At 49.5% G+C, this 25,430-nt stretch overlaps 1 protein-coding gene across 1 annotated transcript in view; it reads right to left on the bottom strand.

Moving 5' to 3' along the window:
* Positions 1–22,575, bottom strand: part of ATP2C2 (ATPase secretory pathway Ca2+ transporting 2) — a 47,018-nt gene extending 24,443 nt beyond the window's left edge. Inside the window, exons 1-5 of the mRNA XM_023226813.1 lie at positions 22,472–22,575; positions 15,545–15,694; positions 15,387–15,455; positions 14,803–14,878; positions 12,018–12,084 (exon numbers count right to left, since the gene is read on the bottom strand). Coding sequence (XP_023082581.1) covers positions 12,018–12,084; positions 14,803–14,878; positions 15,387–15,455; positions 15,545–15,577 — 245 coding nt within the window. The 5' untranslated portion in view covers positions 15,578–15,694; positions 22,472–22,575. The remainder of the gene's footprint in view (positions 1–12,017; positions 12,085–14,802; positions 14,879–15,386; positions 15,456–15,544; positions 15,695–22,471) is intronic.
* Between the last annotated feature and the right edge of the window lie 2,855 nt (positions 22,576–25,430).

The raw sequence follows: 25,430 nt of genomic DNA, 5'->3' as shown, positions 1-25,430 counted from the left end.
TTATATATTATATATAATATATATCTTTGTATATATTATATATATTATATATCTTTATATATAGTATATTATATATATCTTTATATAGAATATATATTATATATATTATATATATCTTTATATAGAATATATATTATATATATATTAGCTGGGTGTGGCAGTGTGCACCTATAATCCCAGCTACTCAGGAGGCTGAGGTGGGAGGATCGCTTGAACCTGGGAGGTCAAGGCTGAGGCTGCCGTGGGCCGTGATCACGTCACTGTGCTACGGCCTGCATAACAGAGTAACACTCTGTCTCAAATAAAATAAAAAATAAAATAAAATAAAATAAAATGTTCTAAAATGGACTGTGGTGATGGCTGTATATATCTGTGAATACACTAAAAACCATTAAATTATATGCTTTAAATGGATGAATTATACGATATGTGAATTATATCTCAATAAAGCTGTTTAAGAAAGAAAAAGGCCGGGTGTGGGGGCTAATGCCTGTAATCCCAGCACTTTGGGAGGCCGAGGTGGCCAGATCACCTGAGGTCAGGAGTTCGAGACCAGCCTGACCAATATGGAAAAACCCCATCTCTACTAAAAATACAAAATTAGCCGGGCGTGGTAGCGCAGGAGGCAGGAGAATTGCTTGAACCCGGGAGGCAGAGGTTGTGGTGAGCTGAGATCGCACCACTGCATTCCAGCCTGGGCGATAAGAGTGAAACTCCATCAGAAAGAAAGAAAGAAAGAAAAGAAAGAAAAAGAAGGAAGGAAGGAAGGAAGGAAGGAAGGAAGGAAGGAAGGAAGGAAGGGCCTTGGCTGGCAATGGGGAGGGGAGGAGAGATTTTGAGCAGGTGAGGGAGGCTGGCCAGATCCTCCCCATCAAGCCTCCACCCGAGGCCAGGCTGAGGGGTGGGGAGGGGAGGATATGACTTAAATGGAACTCCAAGTGCTGTCATTGCATGGAACCAGTCTGCACAATTTCTAGAAAGAGACTATTTAGGGGACTAGAAGTGATGTGGAATTTCTGTTATCTGAGATACCAGAAACGTCCTGGGAGAAGGGAGCCGCTGCCTCTCACCACACCCACAGCCAAGGCCAGGAACCCTGCAGAAGGCCCTGAGGACACCCCCGGTGCAGGCCCTGGGTCCAGGCTGCCCAGGAAATACGTGAAATCGGCCAGCGTGAACGAGACCACGGGGCGATCCCAGAGCCCAGGCCCTCCTCTAAAAGAAGAGCCACCACAAAATCACCAGGGACAACAGCAATGCACAGTGCTGCCAGGCCTTCCACGCTCCCCAAGAGAAGCTGAAAACCCAGGATCTTTGCCGGGCGCGGTGGCTCCAGCCTGTAATCCCAGCACTTTGGGAGGCCGAGATGGGCGGATCACGAGGTCAGGAGATCGAGACCATCCTGGCTAATACGGTGAAACCCCGTTTCTACTAAAAACTACAAAAAACTAGCCGGGCGTGGCGGCGGGCGCCTGTAGTCCCAGCTACTCGGGAGGCTGAGGCAGGAGAATGGCGTAAACCCAGGGGGCGGAGCTTGCAGTGAGCCGAGATCCTGCCACTGCACTCCAGCCTGGGCGACAGAGCGAGACTCCATCTCAAACAAAAAAAAACAAAAAAAAACCCAGGATCTTTTTCATGCAAACTCCCAATTTTTAGATATTGGCAACAAATTCCAATGAAAAAAAATACAGTTCAAACAAAACATATTTTCTGGCTATATCTCACACAAGGGTGGCTGGGTTTGTTTGAGATGGAGTCTCACTCTGGCGCCCAGGCTGGAGCGCAGTGGTGCAATCTCAGCTCACTGCAACATCCACCCACCAGCTTCAAGCAATTCTCCTGCCTTAGCCTCCCATATATCTGGAATGACAGGCATGTGCCACCATACCTGGCACATTTTTGAATTTTTAGTAGAGAAGGGGTTTCACCATGTTGGCCAGGCTGGTCTTAAACTCCTGACCTCAAGTGATCCACCTGCCTTGGCCTCCCAAAGTGGTGGGATTACAGGCATGAGCCACTGTGCTTCGCCTGCTTTTTGTTTTTTTAAGGCAGGTTCTTGTTCTGTTGCCCAGGCTGGAGTGCAGTGTTGCCATCAAGACTCACTACAGCCTTGACCGCCTGGACTCAAGCAATCCTCCAGCCTCCGCCTCCCTGGTAGCTGGGACACAGGCATGCACCACTTTTTAGTTCCTAATTTAAAAAATTATTTGTAGAGACAAGGTTTCACTGTGTTACCCAGGCTGGTCTTGAACTTCTGGACTCAAGTGATCCTCCCACCTCAGCGTTCCCAAGTGCTGGGATTATATGCATGAGGCACCAAGCCTGGCCAGGTGGCTGTTTTTATCCTCTGCATTAGAAAATCCAGCAGAGCAAGGAGGTATACAGTAAATAGTTGCTGCCTGAAGAAGTGGGTGTAACAATGCTTAGGCCTGCGCTGGCCTAGCACACAGGGAACACTCCACCGGGGTTGGCTGATAGGCAGAACACTGGGTGAGAATCCATTCAACCAGGATCACACAGGGAGACCATATTTCAACAGAGCGAAGACACAGTTGATTGTGAAGGGCACCATTATTTTGTGTAGCACTCAGAAAAGAATAAACACGGCCAATTTATCAGTAACACCATGCTTTCTAATTACATCGCTTATTAGAAGTGGTCTGATTTCAGAGGAGTTGGAATGTGAAAAAGAATGTACACCTCAAAATCAAAGAAAGATGGTACATTAAATGTGGGCAACAAATTCCAATTACAAAACAGGCAGTTGGAATAGAATGGTTGTAAATGGTGACCTTTCACCCCGGGACAACGGAACAGGCATGGGCAAGTTCAATAAACCAAGATTAGAGAATTTGATCAAGGGGCTGTGCCCAGTTTCTACAGTGACACCCAAAAGGCTTCGCTGGTTTTATGGCACAGGGTGTGAAGACTAGCTAAGCAAACATTTGTGGAGGGTTATGACGGGGACTTTCATCCCATATGGCAGGGGAAGGGTATCTTTATATTACCTGGATGAATTCATCATAATAAAGAATTAATCCACAAGCGAATAAAGATTAGAACGGGCCGGGTGTGGTGGCTCACACCTGCATTCCCAGCACTTTGAAACGCAGATGCGGGTGGATCACTTGAGCCTGGCCAACATGGTGAAACCCCGTCTCTACCAAATACAAAAATTAGCCAGGTGTGGTAGCAGGCACCTGTAGTCTTAGCTACTCAAGGAGGCTGAGGCAGGAGAATCGCTTGAACCCAGGAGGCGGAGCTTGCAGTGAGCCAAGATCATATCACAGCACTCCAGCCTGGGTAACAGAGCGAGACTTCACCTCAAAAAAACAAAAACAAAACAAAAATTGATTAGAATGGACCAGGAAAAGCAAGTGCCTTGGATCATCTTAAATGTCACTTAACATATAGGGAATTCATTTTTTTTGTTGTTTTTTTGAGACGGAGTCTCGCTCTGTTGTCCGGCTGGAGTGCAGTGGTGCAATCTCAGCTCCCTGCAACCTCCGCCTCCAGAGTTCAAGTGATCCTCCTGCCTCAGCCTCCTGAGTAGCTGGGACTACAGGTGCCCACCACCACGCCTGGTCAAGTTTTGTATGTTTAGTAGAGACGGGGTTTCACAATGTTGGCCAGGATGATCTTGATCTCTTGACCTCATGATCCATGATCCACCTGCCTGAGCCTCTCAAAGTGCTGGGATTACAGGCATGAGCCACTGCGCCTGGCCTGGGAATTCATTTTTAAAAAGTTCTTAAAGTTTAAAAAAAAAATGATTCTCTCATTTTACTTATTTTGAAAAATCTCCGCTGCCTAAGCTGCCGTTTCCGTCTTCTGATTCAGTGGTTTTGGGTGGCTTTAATCTGGCACTAAAACTGAAAAACCTCACCCTTTCAAAATCACAAATGAGAGGGGGAACAGTTCTCCCACGTGCAAGTCCACTCGTGTGGATCAAACAGGAAGCCTGTGTTGCAAGGGAGGTTGGGACAAGAAGTCAGAAGTGACCAATAGTACAGGGTGGGGAGAGAATCGGGGGATTTGGGGCTTGGGCACAGAAAAGCCTTTCTTGCTTTTTCTCCTGGAAACATTTAATAGTCTTTCTTGGCTCATGAAACTTTTCATGGTTTGTAAGACAGGGATGGGATGCACCATTATTTGCAGGAGGGTTTTTTGTTGTTGTTGTTTTTTGAGATGGAATCTCTGTTGGCCAGGCTGGAGTGCGGTGGCGTGATCTCAGCATACTGCAACCTCCGCCTCCCGGGTTCAAGCGATTCTCCTGCCTCAGCCTCCTGAGTAGCTGGGACTACAGGTGTGTGACACCATGCCCAGCTAATTTTTGTATTTTTAGTAGAGATGGGGTTTCACCATTTTGGCCAGGCTGGTCTCGAACTCCTGACCTCGTGATCTACAGGAGGTTTTTAAATTTTTTTTTTTTTTTTTTTGTTTTTTTTTAGATAGGGTCTGTCTCTGTTGCCTAGGCTGGAGTGCAATGATGAGATCATGGCTCACTGCAACCTTGACTTCCCAGGCTCAAGTGATCCTCCTGCCTCAGCTTCCTGAGTACCTGGGACTACAAGCTTGCACCACCACACCTGGCTAATTAAAAACCATTTGTTTTTGCACAGACAGGGTCTCACTATGTTGTGTAGGCTGGTCTCAAACTCCTGGGCTCAAGGTATCCTCTCGCCTCAGCCTCCCAAAGTGCTAGGATTACAGGTGTGAGCCACTGTGCCCAGCCTATTTAGGGAAGTTTTTAAGCATTCTGTCTTCTGAGAGTCCTGTGTTCTCTGGCAGCTTCCTTGAGGCTCAAATGTCTCCCTCCCTGCCACCACCCCTGCCTCCAAAGGCTCAGTCACCTGAGAATGCTGTTCAGGTGTCTTGGCCTCTTCCCTGGTCCTGTTCTTGCTGGAGCCTGCTCTGGGGGCACAGTGTCGAATCACAGCCTCACGTTCAGAGGGTGCTCCCTGGACCAGCTATGTCAGCACCCTTAAGAGCTTGTTAGAAATGTGAGTCTCAGCCAGGCGCGGTGGCTCACGCCTGTAATCCCAGCACTTTGGAAGGCAGAGGCAGGCAGATCGCCTGAGGTCAGGAGTTCGAGACGAGCCTGGCCATTTCACCAACATGGTGAAACCTCGTCTCTACTAAAAATACAAAAATTAGCTGGGCGTGGTGGCGGGTACCTATAATCCCATCTACTTGGGAGGCTGAGGCAGGAGACTCACTTGAACCCAGGAGGTAGAGGTTGCAGTGAGCCAAGATCGCACCACTGCACTCCAGCCTGGACAGAGCGAGACTCCATCTCAAAAATAAGCAAGCCAACACTGCATGTTCTCACTCCTAAGTGGGAGTTGAACAATGAGAACACTTGGACACAGGGCGGCAGACATCACACACCAGGGCCTGTCGGAGGGGTGGGAGAAAAGGGGAGGGACAGCATTAGGCCAAAGTCCTAATGCATGTGGGGCTTAAAACCTAGATGACGGGTTGATAGGTGCAGCAAACCACCATGGCACATGTATACCCATGTAACAAACCTGCACGTTCTGCACAGGTATCCTAGAACTTATTAAAAAAAAAAAAAAAAAGCAAATAAAAGAAAGGTGAGACTGAACACACTGGGTGCAGTGTAGACTGCTCAGGTCACGGGTACATGGAAATCTCAGAAATCACCACTAAAGAATGTATTCATGTAACAAAACGCCACCTGTTCCCCAAAAACCTATTGAAATAACAAAAAGAAAGAAATGTGAGTCTCAGGCCCCACCCAGCCCCGAGTTGGGGGAGTGGCCATCCCGGTTTACCAGGCTCTCTCAGGGACAAGACCTCGGCTCTCCAGTGCCTGCCTCTGCAGGTACCGTTCCAATGCCTCAAATCCCACCGGCCCCAGTACAGCTCAGTGTCCTGCTCCAGCGCCCCCTCCTCCCAGTCCCCGCTTCTGTAATAAGCTGGGGCTCCCACCTCCCACGTCCTTCAGCCTCTAAATCAAGGGTGGTCAACACTTTTCAGCTCTCTGCTTCCAAAGTGTCACAGAGACGGCCTGGCGTGGCATACTGGGAAACGCTCTGATGATGAGGTTAGGAATAGGAGAAGGAGCTGTGAGTTTTCCCATGATCTAGGCGACTCCATGTTCTCGTTCTGGTCACAGAGCTCAGCTGTGGTCCCCTGCAGTGGCCCTCAGACATGTTCCCACCCCCAAACCTTTGCCTGTGCTGTTCCCCCTGCCTGGAACACCCTTCCTGCTCATCTCCTGACTCCTCAACTCTCCACCCAAAACCCTCCCCGGCCACCTCTTGCAGTCCATCCCTTTCTACCTCCCGTTTTTTCTTCCTGAGACGGAGTTTTGCTCTGTCGTCCAGGTTGGAGTGCACTGGCGAGATCTAGCTGGATCACTACTTTTGATGTAAACAGAGTCAACAGATCCCCGATGCATAATCATGGGGCAAACAAACGAGCCCACTGCCAATAGCTGCCAAGGATAGGGAGTGAGGGGCGGTGGCTGGCAGCAGAGCCCGCATCCTGCCGAGGTGGGGTTGGGTTGCTGACAAGGAGCCTGGCCTTGGATCAGGCTTCAGTGAAGTCTGCCTCTTCCACGGCCTGACCATAACCATGCACAGTTGTGCTAGCCTCAGCCTGTCTCCCGATCTGTAAAAAGGAGGCCAGACTTACCCCATGGGCTGTGTAAGGATGAACTGGGATCACATGTCCTACTCCTGTTCATTCTCCGGCACCAACAGACCCTGGTCCCTCCCTGTTCAATTCCTTGAAGATTTAGAACTGACTTTTTTTTGTTTGTTTTTGAGATGATGTCTCACTCTGTTGTCCAGGCTGGAGTGCAGTGACTCGATCTCAGCTCATTGTAACCTCCGCCTCTGGGGTTCAAGCGATTCTCTTGCCTCTGCCTTCCAAATAGCTGGGATTACAGGTGCACGCCACCATGCCCAACTGATTTTTCTGTTTTTAGTAGGGATGGGGCTTCACCATGTTGGCCAAGCTGGTCTCAAACTCCTAACCTCAAGTGATCCATCTGCCTCAGTGTCTGAAAGTGCTGAGATTACAGATGTAAGTCACTGCACCTGATCCAGAACTGACTTTACTCTGTCCACCTGCAGGCTACTCTTGGCAACTTTGCCATTCATGTAGACGGGTCTTCCCAGCCCTGGCTCAGGCCTCCTTGTCCTCACCTCCTTCAATGAGCTTGTCGTCCATCCACACCCCTCCCCGGCAGCCCACTGCCTGTTGCTAAGGGGTTGAATTGTGTCCCTCCAAAAAGATATGTTCACATCCTAACTCCTGGCACATGTGGATGTGACCTTATTTGGAAATAGGGCCTTTGCAGATGTCATCAAATAAAAATGGGATCGGCCAGGCGCGGTGGCTCACGCCCGTAATCCGAGCACTTTGGGAGGCTGAGGTGCGGGGATCACGAGGTCAGGAGATCGAGACCATCCTGGCTAACACAGTGAAACCCCGTCTCTACTAAAAAAAATACAAAAAATTAGCTGGGCGTGGTGGTGGGCACCTGTAGTCCCAGCTACTTGGGAGGCTGAGGCAGGAGAACGGCGTGAACCCAGGAGGCACAGCTTGCAGTGAGCCGAGATCACGCCACTGCACTCCAGCCTGGGCGACAGAGCGAGACTCTATCTCAAAAAAAAAAAAAAAAAATGGGGTCTTCTTTGAGTACCCACCCTAGTCCAATATAACTGACGTCCTTATAAAAAGAGGAGAACAGATGCAGAGACAGACAGAGGAGGAGTCTATGTGACAGGCAGAGACTGGAGGCAAGATATCTACGTGCCAAGGCTTCCCTGTGACACCAGAAGCCGAGAAGCTTGGGTCTCCCACTAGGAAGAGCGTGTCCTGCCACACCTGGACCTCGGACTCTGGGCCTCTGGAATGGTGAGAACAAGCTTCTGTTTCTAGCCCTGCTGCCTGTGGTACTTTGTTTTGGCAGCCACAGGAATCTGCACACCCGGTGTCCTTCAAGGCCTCATCGCATCAGCCACAGCTCCTCCAGATCTCGGCTTCAGGCTCCCTCTCCCACCTGCCTCTGCCTCTCTTCGCAGCTCTCTCCCTCTAGCCCTGGATTCCCGTTGATTCTCCATCCCCACTGAGACCTACAATTCTCTGAAGGTGGAAACACTTGAATGAGAACACTTGGACACAGGGCGGCAGACATCACCCACCAGGGCCTGTCAGAGGGGTGGAGGGAAAGGGGAGGGAGAGCATTAGGCCAAATGCCTAATGCATGTGGGGCTTAAAACCTAGATGATGGTTCACAGATGTCTTGTTCACAGCCTCCCCCAATCCCAACACTATGTGAACATGAAAGGGATTCAATGAAAGTGATACAAACAGATCACGCAGTCACGTCCTATACACAGTAACACTGAAGGATAAATGCCCCTCAAAAGCTCCATGAAGGCAGGGCGCGATGGCTCACATCTGTAATCCTAGCACTTCGGGAGGCCAAGGGAGGTGGATCACCTGAGGTCAGGAGTTCGAGACCAGCCTGGCCAACATGGCGCAATCCCGTCTCTACTTAAAATTTAAAAAATTAGCCAGGCATGTTGGTGTGCCCCTGTAATCCCAGCTACTCGGGAGGCTGAGGCAGGAGAATTGCACGAACCTGCGAAGTGGAGATTGCAGTGAGTCAAGATCGTGCCATTGCACTCCAGCTTGGGCGACAAGAGCAAAACTCTGTCTCAAAACAAACAAACAAACAAACAGAAAAACAACGCCATGGAGATCGTTCTGCTCAGGGTATTAAGCCAGAAAGCCCCAGTTCACCAGAGATCAAGACCATCCTACATTCAGTAGACCCCCTTGGGTTTCATTATCCAGAGCCTAAGATGCCCTTTCACAGGGCCATTAGCAAAACAAACTGGGGACCTGGGCATATTTTCAGGGAAAAAGGGCTGCAACCCAGCAAAGACCCCTGTACAGCACCACTGCATCATTTTCATGGTTCCAAACAGGTTTGGGGGGAAAGTCCAAACCCTTCCATTCATCTCTGCTCATTTATAGGTTGTTCAAAGCTTAAACCTAAAGACTATTCTCTATTCGTACAGCTTTTTTCTTGTTCTCCTTTTCCTATTGAAAACTATCATTTATATTCTGACGTGGTTTGAACGTCTTGTGTGTCTCATTACAGGATTTTTTTTTTTTAAGGGAAGAGATGAACTTATTATGGCTGAGAATTTATCTGGGGATGGGGTTTTCCAAGTGTCCATCATTTGTATGTTGCTTTTATGATTTTTATCACATCTGTGTGCCCACATTATCACATAATATTCCAATTCCTCTTTTCCATGTTTTTTTAATGTGCTCTCAGCATTTGCTGTTAAGATTTTGTTTGTTAAATACACCGAGTGACAAAGTATCCAGAGCCAGACACAGTCTTTCCAATTCCCATTCACTCAAAAAACAGTTAGTGAATGCTTTTTTCATAGGACGCACACCTGCCCACACGTTGATTTTACCGCCTGCCCCTCAATTAATGCATACCGTGTAGTGTCATTGAAAAAATAAGACATTTGCAATCTCTTCTACTACAAATTACCAGATAACGGTGTACATTCAAGTATCCACAGGCCAGCCTGACTATGCACCAAAGCCAAGTACACCTGATACTATGTACCTGATTCCATGTACCAGACCCAGTACACTCAACCCTTAAAGCAAGATTCTCTTGTCCACACTGGCCAGCAGGACAAGCCTCTGTCCCAGCACACACTGGGATGCCTCAATCGCCCAGGAGTTTCTCCGCTGTCCTTCAGTCTAATGATCATTACGGCACATGTTTGCAATAATGGTTTAATCTTCATATATAAATTAGAAAGCTCCAAGGACCCTTTCAATAACAGCATTCTTAGATGCCTGTCCTATGCCTTCTTTCTGGTTTCTGTATTGATATATAATTTGTATACTATAAAATTCACTCCTCTAACATATATAATTTAGTGGTGGTTAGTGTATGCAGAGTTGTGCAGCTATCCCCACAATCAATTTTAGAACATTTTCTTCACCCCCAAAGGAAACCCCGTAACTGTTAGTAGTCACTACTCATTCCTCCACCCCAGGCCCTGGCAAACACTAATCTACTTTCTGTTTCTATGAAGTGACCTATGTTTTGGTTTGCTTCTTTTTTCAGACAGTGTCCCGCTCTGTCGCCCAGGCTGGAGTGCAACGGTGCAATCTCAGCTCACTGCAAACTCCGCCTCCCGGGCTCAAGCGATTCCTCTGCCTCAGCCTCCCGAGTAGCTGGGATTATAAGCGCCTGCCACCACAGCCATTTAACCTTTGTATTTTTAGTAGAGACAGGGTTTCACCACGTTGGCCAGACTGGTCTAGAACTCCCGATCTCAGGTGATCGCCTGCCTTGGCCTCCCAAAGTGCTGGGATTACAGGTATGAGCCATTGCGCCTGGCCGATTGACCTATTTTTGAATATTTTATATAAATAAAATCATACAACATGTGCAACTGGCTTCTTTCACCTAGCAAAACGGGTTCAACATTAATCCATGTTGCAGTATCAATCAGTACTTGATTCCTTTCTGTGGCTGAAAAATATTCCACTGTATCTAAGTTGTTTATTCTTTCATGAGCTGACGGACATCTGAGTTTGTTTACGTCATGGGTGTGATGTATTAATTACATATATATACACATGAACAGACACTACAATAATTTCCCACACATCACCTAAAAGCATCTTGCAGACAGCAGCTGCGTGCGCGTTACCATCCGGGAACCACTGGGTCTGACGTGAGCCTAGACGTGGGTTGGTTCCTCCCTGTCCTGGAATAGCCCCTAGCCTCCCTTCCAATGAGACATACCCAGTTAGTGACAATCCCCGGTCCTCTGCTTCCCTTGCCCTTGGTAAATAGCCACAGAAGAACTACCGACAAAATCACACCGCTTGCACGATGCTGGGCTGCCCGTGCCTCTCCCTGTCTTGGCCAACAGGACCCAGGGGCTTGGGATGACTATGTAGAAGAAGGGCGGGTCCCCTTGGCTTAGCATCATCAAGTGATAATGACTCCCAGCCCTGCCGTCCCCATGTGGCTTTGGGCTCCACGTCCATTGCCTCTCTGATCGCCTCTTCTGTAAAACAAGGGCTTGGATCGAGTTCTAAACTAGTAATAATGTGGGCGCGTGCATGGACTAACTTCTTTAATCCAGACAGTCGCCCTAGGAGAGGGTACATGAGCATTTCCGTTTTTGAGAGGGGGAAACCAAGGCACAGCGAGCTGAGAAACTTGCCAGAGGTCACAAAACCAGCAAGTGGCAAGCACAGAATTTAAACAGAGGCAGGCTGGCTCTGGGGTCCGTGCTCTTAGCCAGAAAAAGACCCAAACCCACAGGCAAGGAGTGACAAGAAAGCTGATACAGTTTGAATGTGTGTCCCCACCCAAACCTCATGTTGAAACATAAGCCGCAATGTCGGAGGTGGGAGGAGATGGGATGATGCGGTGGGTACCTCATGAATGGTTTAGCGCCATCTCCTTCGAGCCGTTCTTGCTAGAGTGAGCTCCTGAGAGATCTGATTGTTTCCAAGCATGTGGCAACCTCCCACCCCCCCCGCTCTCCTGCCCCGACTCTTGCCATGTGACACGCCTGCTTCCCCTTCCCCTTCCACCTTGATTGGAAACTTCCTGGAGCTTCCTCAGAAGCTGAGCAGACACTGTGCTTCCTGTACAGCCTGTACAACCATGGGCCAATTAAACCTCTTTTCCTGATAAATTACCAAGCCTCAGGTATTTTCTTTTTAGCAATGCAAGAACAGCCTAATACAAAAGGGACCCCAGGATTATATGCTGTCACTCATTTTGCAGGCATTCACCAGGCACTCTGTACCTGTCGGAGAACGTGCTATTGGGAGGCTGGAGTTTGGGTGATGGGTTTGCACCTTCCCCAACCCTTCCTGTTCTGCAACCTCCCCACCTTCTTTTGCTGCAGGGAAGGGCTCAGAGCCCATGACCACCCTGGCAAGGCAAGGGGCGGCCACAGCACCCTTACCTGACCCCAATCGTGAACATATTCAGGAGCTGTTTCCCTTGCAACCAGCCAATGAGCATGATGAGACCTGGGGAAGAGACAGAAACATCCTTATCTCCATATGCGCTGCACACGCTGATGCCCGGAGGGATTCAAACCCACTTGCTTCAAGAGTTTACAGGAACGCATGCACAGAGGAACGACTGACAACCTCAAACACTCTCAACCCCTCTCTTCTTTTTTCTAAGGGAGATACGTGTATACCTACAAAAACCTGGTTTTACTTTCTCAGGAAAGGTCCAAGCCAAGTTTAAGGTAAAGACTCAAGCAGTTTATTTTGGACTGTTTGCAAGCATTTACATCTTATTCCCAAAGTTTCCCATCTGCTGTGTGTATCCTGAACATGCCCCCATGCGGTGTTTGCTGTGGCAAATGCAGCTGCTCCTGCGACGGGCAGATGGGCCACGGGTTCTTTTTTAATTATTTTATTCTGTGGTACTCATGATTAAATATACTTCATTTCCGTTTTCCTTCATTAATAATTTACCCAATGTTTAGTGCACACCAGGTACTGCACTAGGTGTGTGAGATGCGGAGGTGGTCACAGACAGACCCTCAAGACACAAACGGCAGGAGCTGCCCCGGAGCCTGTGGAAGTTCACAAGATGCTCTGGCAATGGGGAAAGGTGCTCGGGTTGCCTGGTGCAGTCTGAGTCTCGTCATCTATAAAGTGGGGCTCATTGTCGTGCCCCCCTCAAAGAGCACTTCCCTGGTTTAAGGTATGACAGTCTGTGCTCAGAACAGCTCCTGGGCCACAGCAAACACCAACCGAATCGTTAACTCTTGTTGCCATCATGGTCAGAAGGAGTGAGTAGCGACTGGAAAGGTGGGTGGGGTTGCCCGGTGACACCCTTGGAGAGCTTTCTAAAGAATGTCAGCTTTGCTTTGCAAGGGCCAGGGGTCCAGGGATGTTTTCTGCTGGGTGGTAGTGGGGTGTGTGTGTATATGCATGTTGAGCGGGGAAGTTACCACAGTATCTGTTAGTTTTGTTTTGGGCATCCTACAATTAGCTATTAAACTCAGTCATCAGTTAAAATCTTAGCTAGAGCCCAAATGAACTCAAATGAAATAGACTAGCAAGGGAACCCTATTGGAAACAGGGGTGAGGCAGTGAGCCTGGAGCCACCCCCACTAGAAACTTACCCCACCCCCACCCTTGTGGCCTTCCCATAGCAGAAGGCTGGAGATTCCTCACAGGAGCTCACAAGATTCAACTAGGTACATCTCTTCCGAAATCCATGTTCAGTGTCTATACATGAGTAGCTTGAAAACGGGCATACCGAGAGTACTTACACCATGGGAACTGGCAAATGCTACTTTCCTCTAGAAGCACTTAACAGTATGGCGTGGCTTCCCTGCACCTGCCCCCTGGGCCTTCTAGGGGGTCCATGGGACTGAGGTTCAAAACTCTCCCTCTGCTATAGCAGTTCTCAAAATGTTAAAAAAAAAAAAAAAAAATGGCTGACTGTGGTGGCTCATGCCTGTAATCCTAGCACTCTGGGAGGCCAAGGCAGGCAGATCACTTGAGGCCAGGAGTTCGAGACCAGCCTGGCCAACATGGCAAAACCCTGTCTCTATCAAAAATACAAAAATTAGCTGGGCATGATGGTGCATGCCTGTCATCCCAGCAACTCAGGAGGTTGAGGCAGGAAAATAGCTTAACCCAGTTGGTGGAGGTTGCAGTGAGCTGAAATCATGCCACTGCACTCCAACCTGGGCAACAGAGTGAGACTCCACCTCAAAAAAAAAAAAAAAAGAAAATCTGAGTGGTATCATGGGCCTTGCTGTGGACATGTCAGTTTAAGTTCTAATTTAACTTAAGAAACACGGGATTACTTAAGCTGCTTCTCTCAAGACTGTTCTCTGGCTCTGCAGTTTTGGCCACACTCACTAACACCTCCCTCATCATTGGATGTGCTATAGGCAGTGGCTCGTTGGTTTATTCCTGGATTAAATTTTTCATTCAACAAATATTTACTGACAATCTATTAGAGGCCAGGCACTGGTTGATACTAAAGGCTGGAATAAAGCAAGGCCAGAACTGGAAAGAGCAGAAAGAAGCCAGTGAAGGGACTGGGCAGTACCATGGGGATGTTAAGGCTTAAGACCTAGATTGGGGACTGCAGCATCATGTCAATGCTGTTTGGCGTGTTACCAAAGGTCAGGAAGTCCCAGTCCAGGCACAGGCTGCGTAGAAGCATAGAAATATGGTTGGGTGCACAGCTAAACTACATTTCCCAGTCTCCTTTGCAGTTACATAGGCCACGTGACTCATTCTGGCCAATAAAAGACAGGCAAATTGATGACTCCACTTCCTGGTCTATGCCTCAAAAATGTCCCCACAAGCCTCCATGTTCTCTCTTTCACCATCTGACTGAACAGAAATATGGCATCCAAGGACCCAGAGGAAGACAGAGCAACAATATAGTAGGGGCCTGGGTCCAAGTCAGTGTTTTTAGACGAGCTGTCCAGGAGAGCCACTGGATCAGGAATACACCCATGGACTGTGGCATGAGCAAGGAACAAGCGTTTACTGTTAAGCCAAGAAAATGTAGTGGCTACTTATTATAGCAGCTAGCCTGGTCCAACTATACAGAAAGCTCTTGTTGCTTTTTGAGAGCCTCTGATCCCAATCCCCAAGCCTTATGCAGCTGAGCAGCAAGATATTTGAGAAACGGCCATGGTGGCCACCCTATGATGGCTCCCCTCCATCTGCAGAACCCAGTACAGAAACTGCTTCACTTACCGATTATGCCAAAGGAGAAGAGTGTCAGTTGCTTTCCTAGCCTGTCCATGCTTTTCTGCAAAGGAGTTTTAGGTGTCTGAAAGCGTGAGCACAATGGGTTAGTTGGACAAGATCCCAGTTTCTGCCTGCCTTTGTTCAAAATGTCTTCACCTTGCCATCCTGCAGCTTGAGTGATGATCACACAGGGATACACATATGTCAATATTCATTGACTTCTGCACTGAAGGGTTGTGCGTGTTACTGTCTGAAAATTGTATCTTTATGAAAATGCTAACAAATGTCTTAAATGTTTAAAACGAGGCCAGGTGTGGTGGATTAGTCCTGTAATCCTGGCACTTTGAGAGGCTGAGGCAGACAGAATGCTTGAGCTCAGGAGTTTGAGACCAGCCTGGGCAACATGGAAAAACCCTGCCTCTATAAAAAACAAAAACAAAAAAACTCAACAAAATTAAATGTTTAAAAAGTATACTCATATTAACTACACGCCTCTCATTCCTAAGGAGTAGGCAGGGCTGATATTATTAGCCTCTAATAATCTCAAACTCCAGCTTACAAAAATCCCAAAGCCCCCTCCTGCCCCTTACCTCTTCAGCCTGCATCATCTTAAACACTTCTCCGAACTGAGAGCTTTCCCCTGTTCCAATCACAACCCCCTGTGTCCAGGAGAGAGAGAAATATGAAATCTAAGGGCTGGGAGCCTGTGGGTTATGGGAGCCCAAAGCCTTGGAGCCCCAGGGCTTACCTGGCCCCTCCCATACTGCACCAGGGTCCCCATGAAGACGATGTTGCTGAGGGTGGTGAGGTCCCCGCCGCCTGTCAAGGGGCTGTCTGTTTTACTGCATGGCTCGGCTTCCCCAGTGAAACTGGATTCATCCACCAAGAGGTCCGTGACCTAGGAGAGCAAGGGGAAAAGGCTGTGGAATCTCCTGTAACCTGAAGAATTGGTGTTAAAAGCACAAAATGGTCCAGCACCTTCATGGACATGAAACGAAGAACACAGTGAATCTACAGAATGAGTGTCACAATGACGGCCTCGGGGGCCTCCAGGATCAGAAGAGCTTTCCATGAGCAACCTCTCTTAAAAACATGAAAGTCTTCTCTCTTCACTTAACATTGTTCAAAATTTTGATTAAAAAAAAAAAAAAACCGAAAGCGACGGCTATTTTAGGATATACCTTTTAAAACACCTGTGTGTCTCCTCACACGCAGTCCACTCTTCACCTTGGAGATGCCTGTACAACCTGTGTGGTTCCCACACAATCCCACGCAATAACCAAGCCAGGTTATTCGGTGAGAATCTAAGGCAACAGTAACACCAGAAATACAGACAGGGACGCAGAGACACCCACACATCCTGGCAAGGGGAAGGGACGTAGTGACATTTGTAGAACACTGACTACGCACCACGCCCTGCGCACAGCTCCCCACAAGGCTTAACCCTCAGACCTCACCACCCCCAATGGAAGACGCTATTATCTTCCCCGCTTTGGATGTGGGGAAACTGAAGCATGGAAGACTTAATTTGTTCAAGTTTCCACAGCCAGTTAGTGGCAGAACAGAGACTTGAACTGAAGCTCTGGTTCCAGAAACTATACTCTTAACCATCTTGCAAAACCACAACTAGACCTCAGACTTACCACATATCACTCCCAAGGAGAGGCTCCCAGGACCAGAACTGTCCCAGCCACCTCTGAGTTCATAGAGAGGGGCTGGGTGGGCCTGTCCCTTGGGATCTGGTCATGTAAGCATGTTACACCAAGCTAGAGAGAAGCCTTCTTCCACAAACCACCAGAGAACCACAGCTAGATCAGTGATTCTCAAACAGGGACCTGTGACTTCTCTATAATTGAAAACCGTTTACATTTAGTAATCATCTTTTAAAAATATGTGCACTGCCATAGGATCTCAGTCCCCAAGAATGACAGGGGCCGCCACTCGCCCAGGTAACGCCTGTCTCCCCGCTCCTTTCCTAATGAACCCCACAGCACTGGGGAGGCGAGGCCTTCTGCCGCACAGCCACATTCCCACCTCCCTGTGGCTCCAGTGGCTCCAGCTCTGGACAATCAAGCATACGAAGTCACTGAGTGATGCTGGGGAAAATCTTTGAAGGAAGCTCAAAGAACATTCTGGAAAATACCTGGCTGGGGCTCCTCAAAACTGTCAGGGACAGCCGGGCGCAGTGGCTCACGCCTGTAATCCCAGCACTTTGGGAGGCCGAGGCAGGCAGATCACTCGAAGTCAGGAGTTCGAGACCAGCCTGGCCAACACAGTGAAACCTTGTCTCTACCACAAATACCAAAATTAGCCAGGCATGGTGGCGGCCGCCTGTAATCCCAGCTACTCAGGAGGCTGAGGCAAGAGAATCTCTTGAACCCGGGAGGCGGAGGCTGTAGTGAGCCGAGATCGCCCACAGAACTCTAGCTTGGGTGACATAGAGAGACTCTGCTCAAAACAAAAACAAAACCGAAACTCTCAAGATCAAGGTCAAAAACAAGGAAAGTCAGAAACTGTCACAGCCAACAAGAACCTCGGAGACATGACCACTAAATATCATGTGGGATCCTGGAGCAGAAAAAGGACATTAGGGAAAGCTATGGCAATCTGAAAGTGGACGGGCTCAAGGTAACGAGAAGGCATCCATATGGGTTCCTTAGTTGTGACCGACGCACCTAAGTAAGCCAAGGCATTAAAACCAGGAGAGGATCCTGGGTGAGGGGTAGATGGGAATCCTGAGCTGAATTTTTCTGCAAATCTACAACATTTAGTCTCAAAGGTGACCCCCACTAGGGGAAGGCAGCTAGGAAGAGAAGGAGGAAGGAGGAGGGACATGGGATGGGGGGTGAGTGTGGGTTTGGACAGATGGGAATCTACCCAACCATATCCTCCGCTGGGCCAGGGACTCCTTTGGGCACTGGGAATACCGCAGTGAATGGGATACGATCCCTGCCTGGGGAACACGATACTCCATGGAGGAGGGGGAGGGACTGACAATAAACAAGCATTGAATGACCACCAGGGTGCACAGAGCAGGGAGGGAGGCCCCTCAGAAGAGGCTGCGGGAAGGGGGTGGTGGGGCGGGGGATGGAGGTAGCAGGGCGGGGGAGGGGAAGGTCTGGGAGGAGGGAGGGACAGGGAGCAGAGACCTCAGGGATGAGATAGGCTAAGTCACATGTGGTGGGGGGAGGGTTTTAGGTGCCCCCAGGGTGGTTGAAACCAACACCTTATCTCAGCGTGAGACAAGTAGCTTGGGCCTCCTTTGCCTAAAAGGACTGATTTTTTGCCAAAAGCTGCTGTCTCCAGGAAACCCTCCCTGACTACACCAGGCAAGTCTCTCCCATTTGGGAAATCCAGGATTCCCAGTACTTCCACTCACGGGTACCTTAGCAGTCCGGAACAGTACTTGTCACTAGTAGATTTAGGTTAGTCTGTCACTCTGGGCTATAAACTCCTGAGCACAGGGACCAGCGCTGCTTCCCGCAGTGTCCTCCGCACCCAGCCCAGGCCCTGGTACATAGTAGGTGCTCAGGAAACACTTGTTGAATGACTGAGTGATGTGGATGGGGAGTGGGGCGGGGGGCCCCAAGGCAGGAAGGAAGGAGGGAGGGGACCTGGAGAAGGACCGGAGTGTGGCCTGCTGAATAATGCCTCCCACCAGCTTTCTCATGATGTCCGCATCCTAATCCTCAGCTTGGGAACGTGTTCTCTGGTGTGGTGACAGAGACTTTGCAGACGTGACTAACTGAAGGACCTTGACATGGGGAGGACGTGGTCTGAGTGACCGGGGTGGCCCAGTGAGATCACAAGGGTCCTTATCACAAGGGTCCTTATAAGGGAGAGGGAGGAAGAGGGGTTGGAGATGTGTTTGACATCAGGGAGATGTAACAGAAGCAGTGGTGCAGGGGCATGAGGCCATGAGCCAAGGAATGCAGGCGGCTTCTAGAAGCTGGGAAAGGCCAGGAAACGGCTTCTCCCCTGGAGCTTCTGGAGGAGAATGGCCCTGATAGCACTTTTTTTTTTTAAGATGGAGTCTCACTCTGTCACCCAGGCTGCAGTGCAGTGGTGTGATCTCGGCTCACTACAACCCCCACCTCTCAGGTTCAAGTGATTCTCCTGCCTCAGTCTCCTGAGTAGCTGGGACTACAGGGGCCCACCATCACGCCTGGCTAATTTTTGTATTTTTAGTAGAGATGGGATTTCACCATGTTAGCCAGGCTGGTCTTGAACCCCTGACCTCAGGTGATCTGCCCACCTCAGCCTCCCAAAGTGCTGGGATTACAGGTGTGAGCCACGGCTCCTGGACCCTGATAGCACTCTTGATTTCCACCCAATGAAAACGATTTCAATTTTGACCTCCAGAAAGTCAGACTATGCCTTCACCATACCATACTTTTCGGCCTCTAAGTAAGTGGTCATCTGCCGTAGCAGCCACAGGCCACTGACACATCAAGGAAAGCCAGGGCAGAGGCAGTGCCAGGAAGAGTCTGAAGGCTGCTCATAGGGAGAGAGAGAACGTCCTGAGGGTAAGGACATGGGCTGTGGAGCCAGAGGCCCGGCGTCACGTCTCCCTCCACCGCCCACCGCCGTGTGACTGCGCAGGGCTGCACAACCTCTCCAGGCTGCTGGGTCCGTGTGGTAAATTAACACAGAGGAAAGGTTACAGTGCTGGTCTCTTAAGAGTGTTGGGAGATGAAATGAAACAATTTTCATACGGTGGTCAGCATAGACCTGACATACTGAAAAATATTCGTTGTCTTCCTATGACAAAAATAAAGGCCGGTAGAAGATCGGGTGGCACCTCCAGACCAAGAAGGAGCGAAGCTGGTTGTGTGTGGGTTCGACAGGTGGGCAGGAGGGGCTTCTGGTGACCTCCCAGGCTCCCAGGGCACAATCTCCCAGGCTCCCAGGGCACAATCTCAGGAAAGGGGCAAGGAGGGGTGAGGGGCAAAAATAGAGTCGGGGGCACAGAACCTGTGGCCACCAAGGAGGCGTGCCCAGCCTGAAGACGGAGGCACAATCGCGGGCTCACCCCCTATCTCCCACACGCAGGGCTCACGCCCACCCGGTGCCCCCACCTCCAAGACGAAGCGTCACCTGGAGTCCATTCACCTTCGACCCAATTCCCTTTTTCTTTTAGACATGGCTGGGGAGAAAGAATGACCAGTGACCCAGGCTTGCTGGCTGTACCGGCTCAGCCTCTGACCGAGGGCTTCCTCTGTTTTAACTCTAGGAAAGGAAAAAGAATGTCCTGGGACCCCATATACTGTGCAAAAAGGGCTATTACTTTAAGAGCTTTCTTGAACTTGCTGCTTCCTGCTGAAACTGCTGGACAGAAATGGTTTTAAAATGTACAGTTGAAGTACTCCTGGATCTCAGAGCTTAATAGCTGGTAAGCATTTTCCACTGAATAGACAAAGCTATTGATAGTTTAATGGAATTGCAAAATACCACCAGGAAAATCCATAGTGTTCACAGCCAGTAGCTTTAAAATAACCTTCGTGGTATCAGTACACAGGTACAATACTTTCTGTACAGATGGGGTGTCGCTATGTTGCCCAGGCTGGTCTTGAACTCCTGGGCTCAAGCAATCCACTCATCTTGGCTGCCCAACGTGTTGGGATTATAGGTATGAGCCACTGTGCCCAGCCACAATTTAATTTAATATAAGCAGGGTAGAGAGAAAGCCAGCTGAAGCAGTAAGGAAGTCATCTGGGGTGTAAAAAGTTGTTTCAAAGAACCGTTGTCCAGACCGATAATGATAAAAAATAAAAGCAATCACCAGTAACTGGTGACCGTTTACCCCACGAAAGGCACGTGCTAAGCACAGCACAGGTCATAGCTTGTTTCATCTTCACAATAACCGTGTGAACTGGAAACCAACATCAGCCCCTTTTTAGGGGTGAGGAGATCAAAGCTCAGAGAGGTGAATTCCTTCCCCAAGTCACACCGTAGGAGCTACAGGACTCCGGGTTCTCTGACTCCCAACACACACTGCGGTAGTGGCAGCCCCCACGCTTGCCTCTCACTCACCGCGCCAGGCACCGTTCTGAGCACTTGGCATCTCTGAAGTTTTTTAATCCTCACAAGGACCCTATAGGCATCATCACCCCCCATTTTGCAGATGAGAAAACTGAGGCACAGAGAGGTTCACTAACTTGCTCGAGGTTGCAAGGCTTCGAATGATGGCCCCGGGGCTCAAGCCCAGGCTAATGTCCAGCCCCAGGTCACTGGCCACCTCTCATATGGCCTCTATCTGCCTCTGTACCTGTGGTGGACCCGTGTCCTTCTCACAGGCTCCCTGGCATCTGGAGCATCCCCTGTAAGGACCCCCCTGCCTCAGGAGAAGGAAAACGTGGACAACCTGAGACCGGCCTCCCCAGTCCTCTTTGCAGGTGGTGATTGGCCACAGACAGCGGTTCCTCTGACTGGATCCAGGCACCCCAGACTTGGGGTCAGATGCTGACTGCTGGAGCTGAACACGGGGAGAGGCTGGGCCACAGCAGATCTATTTCTGGTGCTGCAAAGGGCACTACCCTGAGCCTGAGGGCGTACCCTCCTCCACTTTGGTACCTGAACATCTCCTACCCTTATCCCTGCCCTGCCTGGAAATCTGAAGATCACAGCAGAGAGGCTCAGTGTCCAAGTGGCCACACATAAGCCCTGGCCCCTGCCTCCTATTTCACAGACAGGCTAGGAATGTTGTAAACACAGGTACCAGGGGGCAGCTCCCAACCCTTTGTGCTCCTCTCCATCCCCTTCCCTTATGCTGCCCATTTAACAGCGGGTCCTTGATCCTACAGTTCCTGAGAATGCATCCCATCAATAAATACATCAGGCAGACAATCTGTGTCTAATCCTTCATCATGCAAAGCTTTCAACAGTCCTTACACATTCTTGGAAGGATTCTTGAAATAGATTACTCCCATCAACAAATCATGTCGAACCTGATGTAACCTCTTGGGAACCCCAGAGAATCGCAGCAGAGTGCCTCAGGCCTGGCTCTGTGAAGCTGTGGCACCCAGAGACCCACAAAGCTTGCCCCACAGCCAATGTCCCCAAACCTCACTACCCTAAAAGCGTGTGTTTCTCACTCTGTTGCCCAGGGTAGAGTGCAGTGGCATAGTCTCGGCTCACTGCAACCTCCGCCTCTTGGGTTCAAGTGATTCTCCTGCCTCAGCCTCCTGAGTAGCTGGAATTATGGGCACACACCACCACACCCAGCTAATTATTGTATTTTTAGTAGAGATGGGGTTTCACCATGTTGGCCAGGCTGGTCTTGAACTCCTGACCTTAGGTGATCCACCCGCCTCTAATATCACGTCTTTCTAACATTTGTGTGTCTGTTTTGAGAGGCAACTCTCGCATCATTCCTGAAGCCCACTTTAGTTTAATTTGTTATTGCAGCCTGCTTTAAACTGGAAAACCATATAGCCAAAATTTGTTAGGCTTAAAGTGACAGTGACAATTTATGAAATATGGTTTGAGGGGCTCTATGCGTAGAATACGCTTGTCTGCTAACTTCCTTCCGGTCTTGTGTGCATGCATGTGCGTGTGCATGTATGTCTGAGCACCTGTGTATGACAGAGACTGTACATACCTACAATAAGCTAAGTGTCTGCTCCTTGACCAGCCACATCAAATACCCCGTTGACAAGGGTTTGGGACCACTCACCTCAGTGAGTCGGATGTCTGCAGGGATCCGGTCTCCGATCGAGAGAGATACGACATCTCCAGGAACCAGTTCTCGAGCAAGCAGGTGCTGGAGTTTTCCTTCTCTTAGGCTGCATTTGATGTGGTAAAAAGCAAGAACATCCATGCCAACATTCGTTTTTATGCACTTTGATGCATTTGAACAAGGAGAAAAGAAACACACTTTTCTCTTTTAATACACAGCAACCCTGTGCCTTTAGGGTGTTACTGTTTTGAAATTAACATATCCTATAAGACTTTAGGGAAAGGATGTGGTTTCTGGGCATCCCTGGGCCACATCTGAAAGACGAGGCCATTGCTATTTACCCTGCCTGGAAACCAGGTGGGCCACATGCCGCAGGGAGGCTCCTGGGGTCAAGGTCAGCGGTTCTGAAACCTCCGAATGCAGCCGGCAGAGTTTTGTCCTCAGAGCACACAGCACTCAGGGTGCAGGGTCTGTCTCCGGAAGTCAGGGATGGCAGAGCCTTGTCACAGCTGGGAGGAAGCCCAGGACCTCCACTCCCACGGGGCCGTGACCAGCTGCCCTCAGACTATGGATGTGCTTCTGTGCAGGCTCCGACTGGAATCCCCCACACTACCGCCCCTGGCCCATCCCAGCTGACTCTGACCTCCCACCTGGCCCCTTCAACCCCTCCTGCATATGGCAGCTGGAGCGCTCTTAGGACCCCAAACCAGATCCCAGCTCCCTCCTGCTCCAAACCCTCCGATGGCTTTCCCATGACCTTGGTACCAAACCCAAAGACCTACTCCAGGGCAGGCCAGCCTCCTGCAGCTCCCATCTCATTCCACCCAGCCCCCTTAAACACGCAGCTCCTTCTAGTCTCAGGGGCTTATGCAGACCTCAAACGTAGGAGCAGAAATTCCCCTCTTCCTTGTTAATGGAATGTGATCTTGTTCAGGTATCCACCCTCTCCCCACATCCATGTGCCCCGGGGAGTGGGTCATGCCTGGCTAAGACCCCTGCTCTTGATTGGCTTAGGCATCAGCACATCATGTGATACTGGCCTGTGAGACATGACTGGATGTTTGCTGGGGGCTTGTGGGAAAAGATTTCCTTACTGTATGTGCATGTGCGTGCACACATACACACCCACCTTCTTCTATAGGGCCTTTGCGTGTTTGGCTGTGATGCCTGGAGCTGTGGCAGCCACCTTGGGACCATGAGGAGAGCCAGCCAAGAACCAACCCAACCCCTATGAGCTCGAGGTGGCAGGGTAAGGAGGTCAAAGGGCCAGGCCCTGGGTGCTCTGCTGAATTAAGTAACCCCACAGCTCCCACTTCAGATCCCTGGCTATGAGACAATATATTTTCTTGGGGTTTGTGCACTTGGACTTTCTGTTCCTTGTAGCCAAGAGCACCTGCCAGAGATATACCTGCTGCTCCCTCAGCTCCTCCCATGGCTGGCTCCTCTTCCTCAGGCCTCAGCTTAAATGTCACCTCCTCTCTAAATGTCAGCCTGATCGACAGCTGTTTAGGGTTGTCCTCCCCTTCCACCAGTCACTGTTACATCTCAGTGGGATTTATTTGTTTTGGTGGCCTTGGGCATTTTTTTGCTTTTGTGTACCTGGACAATTCCAAAATTGTCTTGTTTCTTCATTGGCTGATTATGTACTCCCTTGGTAGAAATGTGAGCTCCCCAGAGGCCAAGGCCTCTCCCTTTCTTCCACTTATACAACCTCAGTGCCCTTTCCCCATGCATACAGTAGGTACCCAATAAATATTTGATGCCTGCATCATGGATGGAGTAACACAGGGAGGCGGTCCCACATGGCAGGGTTTCCCCTGACTTGGAAATGGGTCTCAGTGACTCAGAGGGTGGACTTCACCTCCTCAGCACTCTTTCAACTCTACCGGGCTGCCTGACATCGCTGTTTTTGTAAATAAAACCGTCTTTCAGAAGTGACCTTCCGGGAAACATTAATAATGCACGCTATTCACCTGAAAGGCCAAGACTTGATATTTAAGCTTAAGATCGGTTCATCAAATCACATAAATCATTTATGCTTCCATTTGCTCAGTTAATGATGTCACATGTCTGGATTTCTGACAGCATTGTTCATCTGACCAGCGAGCCCAGATGTTTCCACTGCTCCTGTGGCCCTTCTACAATGGACTCGCCCTCTCTGATGTGAGTCAATTCTGTATCCTCCTCTTCTTATCCCTATTTGGTCCTTCATCATTATCTGCCTTGTATTATACACACACCCACCTTGAATGCTGACTCTTTGAGACGCGGGACCTTATCTCACTAGGGCTTTCTACCCCATGGCTCAGTTGCACAACATGTGCCTGCCTGGGATATGTGCTAAAGCTCTCCCTGATAATTATCCTTCAGAAAATACAGACTTGCCGTATGTTTGCCAAATGTTGGAAATGGGTCTTGGAGACTCAGAGGGTGGACTGAGTAGTTCCCAGGCACCGCAGATCATGAGACAGAGTTTCGCTCTTATCACATAGGCTGGAGTACAACGGGGTGATCTTGGCTCACGGCAACCTCCACCTCTGGGTTCAGGCAATTCTCCTGCCTCAGTCTCCCAAGTAGCTGGGATTACAGGCATGCCCAGCTAATTTTTTTTTTTTTTTTTTTTTAGTAGAGACAGGGTTTCACCATGTTGGCCAGGCTGGTCTTGAACTCCTGACCTCAGGTGAGCTGCCTACCTTGGCCTCCCAAAGTGCTGGGATTACAGGCATGAGCCACTGTACCTAGCTGATCACAGGATACTTTCTATCACTTTGAGTAGCCAGGATTGTTCGGGAAAGACATATCAGCCTGAAACGACCTCAACCAATGTTAGCAGGAGTGGGGAAAAGACTTCGGCCTTTTTTGAAATAATTTCATTTTCTACAAGGAGAACGAGCTTATGGACCACTGCTATGCTAAAAGTTAAGCTTAGAATGAGCTGTTTTCCCAGCCTGGGCAA

This window comes from Piliocolobus tephrosceles, chromosome 17, assembly GCF_002776525.5.
Source record: "Piliocolobus tephrosceles isolate RC106 chromosome 17, ASM277652v3, whole genome shotgun sequence".
Classification (NCBI taxonomy): Eukaryota; Metazoa; Chordata; class Mammalia; order Primates; family Cercopithecidae; genus Piliocolobus; species Piliocolobus tephrosceles.
The sequence above is the reverse complement of the archived record's forward strand: the minus strand, read 5'-3'. Positions and strand labels throughout refer to the sequence as shown.